The following is an 11,615-nucleotide window of genomic DNA, read 5'->3' as shown; positions in this document are numbered from 1 at the left end:
TAACATAAACAAACTCCACCATTAAGTAAAACATCGCCTGGATCCCTAGACCTGTTTGCAAGGTCTGCTGAGAGAGAACTAAGTGTGGTTTTCGATAACTTTTGACGCGTGATATTCAGTGTTTTCATGGTTTGGCGAGTGTAAAATAATTTTCCTTCCTAAATGATTTGCACAGCAGCTAAAATTTCAACCAGCACCACACTCTATCTAGCTTCCTTGTCGCTTTAAATGCCACACTCAGGCTTTATTATTTACATACGATGCTACTTATTGATACACTTTACATCGCATATATATATTGGAACAATCCATGTTCGACGAACATTGTTTGTACATGATGGCATGATATGTATACAGGTACGGTTGGGCATTAAACATAAATCTAGGTATTGAAATTGTAGTGACAAAGATTTGTAAAATTAAATTAAAATTAAATACGTAATCTACCTATCTACCTAACCTACCTATCCAGTTGTAGTTGGAAATCTAATTAAGGTAATTAATGCTGTTATGTGTAAGTTATAATATGAAATTTCTGGTTCGACAGTGAATTTTAATTTGCAACATGAAATTGAAGAATTTTCTGATTAAAATGTGGATGAATTATATATGCAAATACATTTGTCGTCGTGTGTTGTTAAAATTTTATTATATTATTTAGATTGAACGTAATGATTAGAGAATTTAATATTTACTAGTGGTACGTGCATATTTACGTTTCAGTTCGTATTACGTATACGAAACGTTGATTTTGGTATAGTCATACACATATTTACCGCTCCACCAAGTGCAAGATAAAGCATAATGTTATAAAACGCTGTAAACTTATAATAGCGTCTGGCATTTCTCGGGAACTCGAGGTAATAAGACTACGTTTTTCAATTTCGTCGAATAAAAGAAAAGTTAAAATTTTATCTACAACAAACTGCTATTCGAATAAAATGTTCATTTTGCACATAATACACTGTGCATTCGCCCGGGATCCATTGTCTGTCTGTGCATAAATTTCAAGATTTCAATAAAACAAAACTTTTGAATTTTGTAAAAAGTTATGGAATGCGCAAAGTGCAGTACCCAATAAAAACGTATATTTATTTAACTGGCAAAGCTATTACTTCGCAAAATGAAGACCACGTTTAAAACATCGTTAAATTTAAATTAGAATTACTGAGCTTCTTTATATACGGTATGTGTGCTAGCTAATGTTGTTAGATTTAATTGACATGTTCGCTATACGCGTAGCCCATATTTTCCGTATTCCCACATATTGTGAGTGCCTCGTTGTCGTTACCATATTCGACAATAACGGTGTAAAGTTCAAGTATCTCGTATTCCAATCCAATATACCGATTCACATTTCGTGTATTTTATTCAATTCTAAATAATCTGTTGTATTGGTGATTCGTAAGTCTTGTCACATTACATCGAAAACAATCCTTTGATGGTTGGAATGTGTATGTGTGGAAGCTCAAAGCTTACAAAATAAAAAATATTCTGTAATTCAGCGCTATCGGATGTAGCTACCAATTAGAGATATGAACAGAAAAAAACTCGTTTCCTCTAACCGTGTTCTGTTGAAGTTAAATTTGATACTGTAGAGATATTTGGTTGGTATGGTAGGTACTCTTTTGTAGTGGATTTTTTTGAGTTAGAAAAGCGAACGTTGTAGTAATCCTCAATTACGGTAAATGGATAAGTTTACATGTATTTTTGATATGGAATGTGGAAGCTTTGTATAAAGATGCAGTTTTCATTCTTTGAGATAACGAACCTTATCAGCCATATTGTCGAACCCATATCGAAAACTTTTTGTTTAGAATAGTTAGCACAGATAGCGATGTAAAATAACGTTTGCATCCCCATTTAATGAACTAAAACTAAAAGAAAACATCAATCTGACTGTACGACAATATTATTTTTTATCGTGGGGGAGCAAGTTTCTTTCATGCTTTTATGTTCTAAATGGGACATTTATCATCCTCTCACACATACATACATGACATCAACATATAAATCATGCAGAGCATTATTTGCGTGCTTGAGCTTTATTGTAACATGGGTGCTTTGGTGCTTTATCAAAGGATCAAAAGTCATTTTTTAATTTATCGTATTAATGTTCACAGTCACAACTCTTTCCTTTTATAAATCCGGTTTCGATGCAAAGTTTTTCGGTGGCTATTGCACACAATAGATATTTATGCAACAAGTATCGTGTAAAGGTATATTAACGCACTAGATGTCGATTGTGAACCAGAGACGAAGCCGATGTTAACCAGACCAGATAAAACGCCAGCATTAGGCCTACGAAAGCATTGGTTAGAAGAGAGGAGAATGATGGTGTATATCTTTTTTACTCTTCTAACCAACGCATTCGCACATTTGAACAAATGCTTCGCTCCCCAGATCTAAACTATTTTTTAAAATTGTAAAAAAAATACGGGTCCAATATTTTAGCCTTCCGGACCAGATAGACACCATGCCAGATGAATTTGAGACTATTTCTATAAAATGAACAGGCCTAGCCAGCATACGATTCGTATGCATACGACGTTCCTATAATCAATTATTTATTTTGTCAAAATACTGAACCAATGAAGAGATCCTCGTTTTTGTAAATATATTTGGAATCTACATGCCACACAAAACCATGTGGCTATAAGACGATATCAATTTTTTCCCGGTGTTTTTAGTGGTAATCGGGAAAGTATTCAATTTTCCATACATTTTCCGATTTTCATGTAAAATACTAAAAGAACATTGACAATGTTAGGAGGCTAGTCATAGATTTATTCATGTGAATGTTAAGCTAATCATGATAAAAATCTAACTGTATTTTCAATGAAAATTTTCTATAAAAAAATTTGTTAAATTTTTCTTATGATTCGCTTAACATGCACGTTCATGCATCTAATCTTAGTATATTGGGATTATTTTTCACACTGTCTGTTAAGACGTTGATGTTGGTTGTTACGTTGTTACCAATTACATTGTACTTTGGTATTTCAGAGTGTGAACAGTGGCGAGTGGCCTATGTGAATGAGAGATCACTGATAAATTAAGAGTGTAAAAAACTATTCTTTCGCACTAGTGCACATTTTTGATTTTTTTTATATATCTATCGTGGACGGTAAATCACTTACTCACTTCGTTCAAGCTACAACTCGCTAAATTTCCTGAGATCTTTCCGCAGCAGATACGTATAGAACTTTTGCGAGGGCCTAAATTACGAGAAAAATTTCTTAACTTAATAGTTATTTGTTCTTTGTTATTTCTTGAGGGGAAAAAGTAGAAAATTTCATATCTAGAGTTCTTTCTGTCCTGAGTGTAGCGAGTCATCCGAGAAAATAAAATTGCCTATTTTCCCGACGATAAAACAAAAATGGTTCCAGAAGTTTCAGCTGAGATGAAAAAATGACTATTTTTTGTTGTGAAAACATTTTTTATACATGCTACATACGTCGAAAGTCGAAACCATACTTTTCATGTTTCAAGCACTATTTTTAATGCCCTCATTATGTAATGTATATATTATCACATACGCGCGGTGTTCGGATGTCAAAATTACTTAACTAGAAGAATAATTCAAAAATACTTCAGGTCTATGTTGTTGTCTCGTTTTCGCTTATGTGATAAAATAGAGTACACACTTGTCACTTGTCACGAAGAAGTCGAGGCTTGCCGAGACTGATAGTGACAAGTGAGTACTCTATTTTATTACGAGACAACAACATAGACCTGAAGTGTAATTTTTGAATTTTTCTTCTAGTTAAGTAATTTTGACATCCGAACACCGATAATATATATTACACACTTGTCACGAAGAAGTCGAGGCTTGCCGAGACTGATAGTGACAAGTGTGTACTCTATTTTATCACATAAGCGAAAACGAGACAACAACATAGACCTGAAGTGTAATTTTTGAATTAAACTTCTAGATAAGTAATTTTGACATCCGAACAACGCGCGTATGTGATAAAATCCATTACTATAGATAGCTCGGGATAAAAATTAAAAGTTTCGTTTCCGTGTCTCTAATACGCCTCGGATCAACAAAATCACATGAACACAACACTTTTCATCTTTATTCGAAAGATTTACTCTTTTTACCGTATAATAATCTGCAACTTTACGATACTACAAAGACGAAAGAAATAGTTCAATTCCGTCACAGAATTGCATAAATGAATTTATACAGCAACACATGTTAATATCACACACAAGAGAATGAACAAGTGATATTTGTGAGTTATAACTGAACTAAACAAATAAACAAGATTATGTCCAATGAAGCTACTGTTCTTTTTTTACGTTTATTGATTTGGGTTATTTATTTATCCTTCCTGAAACAGTAAACGCAGTAAACAGTGCCTATATTGTGGATAATGCGAAAAATTGCCCGCGGTTTATTGACACACTTTTTACAATGGCAACAGTTTTATTGCGCGTTTTTTTTTCGAACTCCCAGGTAACGATTAATGAATGTCGCATTCGAAGTATAGTTGTGGATTTCTTTCATCAGTTTAACCAGGTTTTAAGTAATGCAATGTAATTCGTGCACGTTATTTCCCTTGAATGTAACTTTTTTCAAACAACTAACAAAACAAATACAAAAATTCCCCTTATACAATGGATGTATACACAATATCCGCATCATTAATTAAAATCTTTCATTGTCAGACGTTTTCCGTATGGATTTTTTTGTTGTATTTATAATTGGATGGAACAACTTTTAAGCTCTAAATAAAAATACTGAATAAAAGGAATACAAATGGGGAATCTATGTTTGTTCTTCGTACGAAAAGTTCGATATGGATTTTGTGTGCACATTTTAAATATTTATTGGAACATTTGGAAGAACATCTTCATTTCACTTGTTTACACAAAATCCCAACGTCAACAATAATAATTAAAATTCATGCATAAAACAACATCAAACTTTTAGTCGTTCGGTACGGGCGTTCTACCCAATCTAACTAAGTAATATTTAAAGGTATAAAACCATTATTTCAATTTCAATGTAATCTTTTCTGTTTTATACCTTTAGGCTTATGAATAAGTAATAAGTAAATTAAATTAAAAATGTATACCTTACAAGAAGCCTCAGTTACAGAAGAATATTATATTTTTCGGGGTATAGTATGCACGCATATACTTATTATATTTTAAACATAACAAAAATGTTGTCTTTAGCATTACCGTATATTATTTAAAATTAGGCGAATATTTCCTTTCGAAAAAACATATTTTCCTCCTCCTTTTTTATTTTTTATCTTAAACGATATAAACACTAAAAAAAATACGGATCCGAAACGTCTCACTTGCAAAAAAAAAAAAAAAACGAGAACGTTGATTCTTAGTATTATCCACATTGTTTTGATTCAAATATAAATAATCTGCTGCTAAGTTGTTGGTTCATTTTGCATCTTCTTTTTCATTAAATCTCTTTGAAAAATGCATGCACTTGAGTATAAAGAATTTATTTATAAATCTTCTCTTACAAAAAACAAAGGTGCATTTTTAACATGAAAACGATTATATTTAAAAGCAAACGAAGGAAATAAAACGGCAACGGCAATTAACATAGTTAGGGCGCTAGGGGTAAGCCGCTCCTAAAATCTTGTATTAAAGCTTTCAATACACAGTGGAGCTGAACAACTTTCAATGTACATGAGAGCTATTCCCTTCATTTTATTTATACTGGATATACGAGCGTATATCCAGCATATCAAGTATATATGAATATATCGAGTATAATCGTATTAGCTTGACAACTGCCACCTGGAAGAAATTGATATTTTTTACGCGACGGATTTTGATCAAACAAAATGCCAGCGTGTAGCGCGAGATCTCAGGAGTCCGGCAAGGTAATTAGTTTTTTAATCAGACTAATTATCTGCTGAGCGATAAGACTTTGGAAATACATTGTTTTCAATGTGCAAAAAAGATTTTTTCCAGCAGATGTTGGTCTGATTAAAAAACTAATTACCTTGCCGGATTCCTGTGATCTCGCGCTACACGCTGGCATTTTGTTCGATCAAAATCCGTTGCGTAAAAAATATCATTTTCTTCTAGGTGGCAGTTGTCAAACTAATACGATTATACTCAACGCACTTCAAGCAAAATTGGTACTCTAAATAGGGTACTGAAACTTGACAGCGCTCCATACAAAATTTTACACTGTGAAAAGAGTGGGGATAAAATTTCATACAAAAAGTACTCTATTTGGCTTGGCAGCTGTCATAAATAGCACTTTTGCTTGAAGTGCGTTGTTATGAAATTTTATTCATGATTATGAAAGGACGTCACCTCACGATTACTTTAAGCTCACATTTAAAATATTTTATCGGGAGAGTTTTCCGAAAAAATTGTTTTCTTCTAGAGCTGTACCTGTATCTGTACTTTGATGAGCTCTGGCGTTTTGCAAATACTTCGTCCGGCTCTTAGCCTTTGAAGTTTGCAAAAGTTCTTGCAAGAAAAGTTTTCCTTTAACGAGTTTTGCAACTTCTTTTGCGACTATTTCAAGAGCAACCCGTGGTGCAAGCAAGATATAGACTGAAAAATTACTACTGAATATTTGAGTCACAAAGTTGGTAATAAGTAATACATTACATCCACCAATATGCAGAAAATACCTTTTGAAAAACATCACATAGAAGTTTACAGTGATCCAAATGTTCTCTCTGTTATTCGACCATAGTTGTGAAACACAGCGACACCTAACTGACAATTTTTCGCAACCAAACTGCTTAGTTTTGATTTGCTGCTAGTCTCAGCTTTCCATCAACATAACATTTGCCGTTCTGTTGAGGGCCGTTCTATTAAGGACCGTTCTATTGATAATCTACGACGAAAATTTAATCATGACTACAAAACAATACTCTGAAACATCATATTTAACAACGCGCAACAAGTCGCGCAATGTAATCCAGCTTTACATAAAAACGCAGAGAAACAAATAAATTTTCGATTCCGTATTAGTATTAGTATCAGATAGAGAAACGAAATTGGCACGAACGAACGGAAGTTCTCACACACACATTTTTTTATTGTAATTGAACTGTGTTAACGCTGGCATGATCACGAAATCGGAAAAAGCTGTCCCGCGAATCTCAAGAACGACTTACCCCTCTCTCGCTATAGATAATACAAATCAAAACATTTTGAATCAAAAGTCAAGTCGAGAGATTATAGTTACTCCAAATGCAAGGAAAATGTTGAATAAAATTATTGCCTATGGACATTAATCCAACATGACTTCGATTTACGAAATTAAATAAAAGTGAATTGGATGTTGGAATGTAAAAAAGTTCAAGCTATGTCGCTGTGACTTAGAATGTCAATATTTGTACATCCGGCAGGAATATTAATTAAATTTTAAATGAACTGAAAATATTAGAAAGAAAGAAACACGTTTCTTAAAGCACCCAATGGGAAGTCATAGCAAAACAACGGCGGTGGATTCGAATCGTTTCACTGCTGTACTGCTGTATATATTGCGCTATAACAAAAGCCTGTTTGAAGTTAAACACTGAATTTCCGTCGAAGGCAAGGTCGAAGGAATCTAGACCGAAAGTCGTATTGACAACAGTCAAGAACTTTCCCTTTGATTTTTCTATCTCCCAAAATAAAACCTGAGTGGTTATTCCAATATTGCATTTGGTGATTTTTAAACTGTTTTCGAAACTATTAATTTGCGGAAGTTAGGTACAAAATTTCCATAAACATTCCGTGGATTCACTTTCAATTGACCTCCATTAAGTGATTATTTTGTTGTGTGAAAATTCTTGCCAACAACAAATTAAATAGATTAACTGTTTTTTGGTGGCATTTATTTTACCATCCAAATTTGAAGTGTCCCTGATTTAAAATGATTTGAAGTGTCCATGTGCTAAATGCTTTCATCTCAGGTTGTAACGTTCGCCACTGACTTATCTTTTAAGAGTGACGAACCGGATAGGTGCTCTAAAATGACATTTTACTCTCCTGATCTTATAATTCTAAAATTGTTAATTGAACAATGTTAGAGATGCAGCACACAATTTAATACCTGTGGCGATTATAGCAACCAAGAGTTAACCTTTTAGAAACGACATGCGTATCGCAACAAAATCATTAAATTTGTTACTTTATTTGTGTGAAATCTATTACTTCGCTTTTTACGTCATACATGTCATACATAAAAAATACTAGCCGGAGCTTATCGCATATTCTTATCGTCATTATTGATAGCAGATGACTAGCCGGTTCTATAAAGTTAACTTCCCCTTTGCTTGTTTATTTGTGATTATAGAGTAGTTCCTTTAAATTGACTGACAGTGCTCAGCGTTTGTCTAATCAAAATTCCGGTTCCTATTTCGATTGGGTTTTCTTGGCTTTGTGGTTCCGTTCCTTTCATGCAATCTTTCAACGCCAAAATGTACTTCGTAATAAACGAGTAGCGTCATTTTTTCATTTATCGTCGCTAAATGTTTAATATTCAAAATGGCTTTCTTTCCTGCCATCATCTGGGGTAGATTTTTGGGATCGGCTTTCATGTCTTTGATGTAATAGAGACCCTGGAAAAATAGAATTTCATTCGAACAAAACATTTTGTACTAACCAAGTGTACAAGCCTACTTTCCGAATAGGACATTCTCTTGGAAAGTTTCCACTGTTTAAAAATAGTTTATACAAAAACTGGACGACAGGTTCATACGTCGGTTCACTGAATAATCGACATGTGTTGATCGTTCGTCTCACAACATCAAAATCATAAGTATTTCTGTCATTCAAATCAACCATTAAGCTCACGTCAGTCAACAGTTCGGCAAATTCTTCGAACACGTTGAGGTAGACAGTTAGACCCGTCAATTTACTAACGGTAGCATTGACCAACACCTTATCCGTTAAACTTTCATACACTGCCTTAGTGGACTGTATCTGATATATCTGCAAAAACAAAGTTTATTTTTAACTGCTCAAATGTTAAATGACAATCTCATTGAGAGTACCGTGCCTGATGTCGGATTTATTAGCAAAATCATCTGAATGCCACTAACAAAAAGCCAGGTTATCATAGTGAAAGCTTCGCAAAAAGACTGAAAGTAGGTGACTGTTACGCGGTGCCATTATTTTACGAATTTGCGATGGCTGTCTATTTCCTGTTATTTTGTCATAGTATGAATGAATCATTAAAACAAAATTTAAATCTCCAAAAAGATAAGCGGCGTATTTATTACGTTCATTTGAACTGGATTGATTATTGATGAAGATAATGCATTTAGAATAAAACGGATTGAAACGGGAAAAACATTATCTAAAATTGAGGTTGATACATTTCCGTTATTTTCCTTAATGCAAGCAATACAGAGGATGCAAATTTGAAAAATCGACAAAATAATTGACCATTCAGCGGTGGATATAAAAGCTTTTAAAGTAGAGAAAAATGATGAAAGAGAATTGATCATGAACCTAATTATTGAAATCATGCAGAAAATAGATTTCTTTGCTTATTTCAGAAGTTGCTGTTCGCGTATAGTCGCCCAAATGGCTACATTTAACTCTTTTGGAAAATAAAGTAACTATTTACATCCATGTAACATGGTAAGTAAATTCACGCAATTCAATGTGAATTTCAAGTGAACGAGTTGATGAACAAATGAACCGAAAAATACCACGCTTCCTTGTATGAAATTGACGCGGCGTTAGAAAGACTTGCGTGAGAAAGATTTTGATATTCGACCGCACTTACGGCGTGAATTGATTTTTCCTTCTACAAATTGACCTGAGAATTCGGTGGTAGGAAAAAATTGTTTTTACTGACTGTCCCATGCGAAAGTTGAATATTACATTTCAATTCGCGTCCTGCGAAAATAATCGATTAAATGTGGAATATTTTGGATTCATTTATCGTGAATTTTTATATGAAATTCAACTTTCACATGTTATCCGCATTAAAACAGAATACATTGGATACAATCATGGCCCTAGGTTAGTGAAGGGCCGTGACGCAAGTCCGTTCACACTAAAAAATTTGACAAACATTTTTTCCGCAGGACGGAGGAACATATATACACGAACTTTTTGACTTTTCCTTTATCTCGTTTGCTCCTACTACCCCCTATCCGATATATTAGATTTCAAAACTTGGAAATTTGTAGAAATTTGTATGAAGAAATGGATTTTCATAGATTTTTAATTTGATGAATTTTACCAACCTTTGTCACTTTGTTACTCTGTTACTTTGTTACAACGAAACTTTTGAATTTACCGGTGAATTTGGCTGAAATTTTCAGCGTATGTTAAGGACGTAATTCTAAGAAACTAATTTGAAGGAATTTTTATAAAAGCTTATAATTTCGGAGTTATGAGCGTGTTAAGCTATTGAGCTATGTCAGCTATAACTTTTTGATTTTCGTCAAATTTTCGTTTTTCGTCAAATGAAATCTGGAAGGTTCAGATCAAAGAGAAAGTTATAAAATTTTGTAAGAAGAATATTTTCGTTCAAACTGCACAATTTGATTGTCTATTATCTGCGACCAAATTCTAAAAAATCACAACTGACAAAACAGCTGAACGAACAGCATACCTTTTTGCGTGTCGAATCTGTAAGCGTCACCTACACCGATATCAGTTCTTTTGTAAGTGGATAGCAGGACTTGCGTCACACCTCCACTGTAAGTGGTTTTGGGTGATTTTGTAATACTCGCAAACTCCTTCGTGCATTTTGAGCTACTCTTTTTCGCCAAGTGTGGTTGTATGTAAGAGCCCAGGGCGAGAAATATAAACCGAACCCGTTAATTTCTCTTTCGCACTCATTGTAAGATCTACACGTTAGTAAGTGTAAGCGTTGCAGTTGCAAGTGATGTATTAAATTGGTCAATTTCTAAGTGAATATTTTAATGTAAACATGATATGATAAATCGTATGCTGTCAATTATGCAAAGGAACTAATTTTCAACTCGGTATTAATGATAATTCGGATTAGTTATCAGCCAAGTATGTTCGACATAATTAACCTAAGCTCAAATAGGCAATTTATAATTTTTCCGATTTTCGACTATTCGGTGTATTAACTTCATACAGTATCCAATTCCAATATTTACGTTCGGCATTCCACACATATCCACCGATTACCCTTTAATTTCGTTTAGGATATCATCATCCTAAACATTTGGATTTGAGAAGCAAGACTGAACAATCTGAATATTCATTTATGATGATTTTGGGGTTTTCGTATGCAAACAACGCCAGCCGAAACGTTCATTCAAAATCACAGTGTATGTTATTTACAAATTGCTGCGAATTTTCCCATAATACACAATATTCTGCTAAACCACACCGATTACAAGGAAATTAGTTAATTCAACAATTAATGAAACAATGTTGTTATACCACCCCTTTCGATCAACGATAGTTTCCATAATTCGGAAAGAATTTAAAGTAAAATCAAGCCCTAGGATAGGATGAACTTTAAAATAAGGCATCAGAAACAACTGTGTGTATCTGTAGTACATGTTGTTTTCATTTACTAGCACTTTAAACACGTGTGGGTGTAACCATTCATTTGATCCTTTTGAAGTATCGACATTGAATCAAAAGCATTAAATTCCGGTACCATTATTAAATTGTTAACA

At 33.7% G+C, this 11,615-nt stretch overlaps 1 protein-coding gene across 1 annotated transcript; it reads right to left on the bottom strand.

Moving 5' to 3' along the window:
• Nucleotides 1–8,279: 8,279 nt before the first annotated feature.
• Nucleotides 8,280–9,061, bottom strand: LOC119066304. The gene is made up of 3 exons (XM_037168687.1): nucleotides 8,991–9,061; nucleotides 8,617–8,928; nucleotides 8,280–8,555 (listed from the first exon to the last, which is right to left on the bottom strand). Exons 1-3 carry the CDS (start codon nucleotides 9,054–9,056, stop codon nucleotides 8,331–8,333), a joined length of 603 nt encoding a protein of 200 aa, XP_037024582.1. The 5' UTR covers nucleotides 9,057–9,061; the 3' UTR covers nucleotides 8,280–8,330.
• Nucleotides 9,062–11,615: the final 2,554 nt, after the last annotated feature.

The sequence above is a fragment of the Bradysia coprophila genome, chromosome IV, assembly GCF_014529535.1.
Source record: "Bradysia coprophila strain Holo2 chromosome IV, BU_Bcop_v1, whole genome shotgun sequence".
NCBI classification, from domain to species: domain Eukaryota; kingdom Metazoa; phylum Arthropoda; class Insecta; order Diptera; family Sciaridae; genus Bradysia; species Bradysia coprophila.
The sequence above is the reverse complement of the archived record's forward strand: the minus strand, read 5'-3'. Positions and strand labels throughout refer to the sequence as shown.

Coding starts and splice junctions, on each gene's coding strand:
- LOC119066304 (XM_037168687.1), bottom strand. CDS start 9,056: ATGATAACCTGGCTTTTTGTTAGTGGCATTCAGATGATTTTGCTAATA. Junction 8,929..8,990: donor TAAATCCGACATCAGGCACG/GTACTCTCAATG, acceptor TTGTTTTTGCAG/ATATATCAGATACAGTCCAC. Junction 8,556..8,616: donor GAGAATGTCCTATTCGGAAA/GTAGGCTTGTAC, acceptor CTATTTTTCCAG/GGTCTCTATTACATCAAAGA.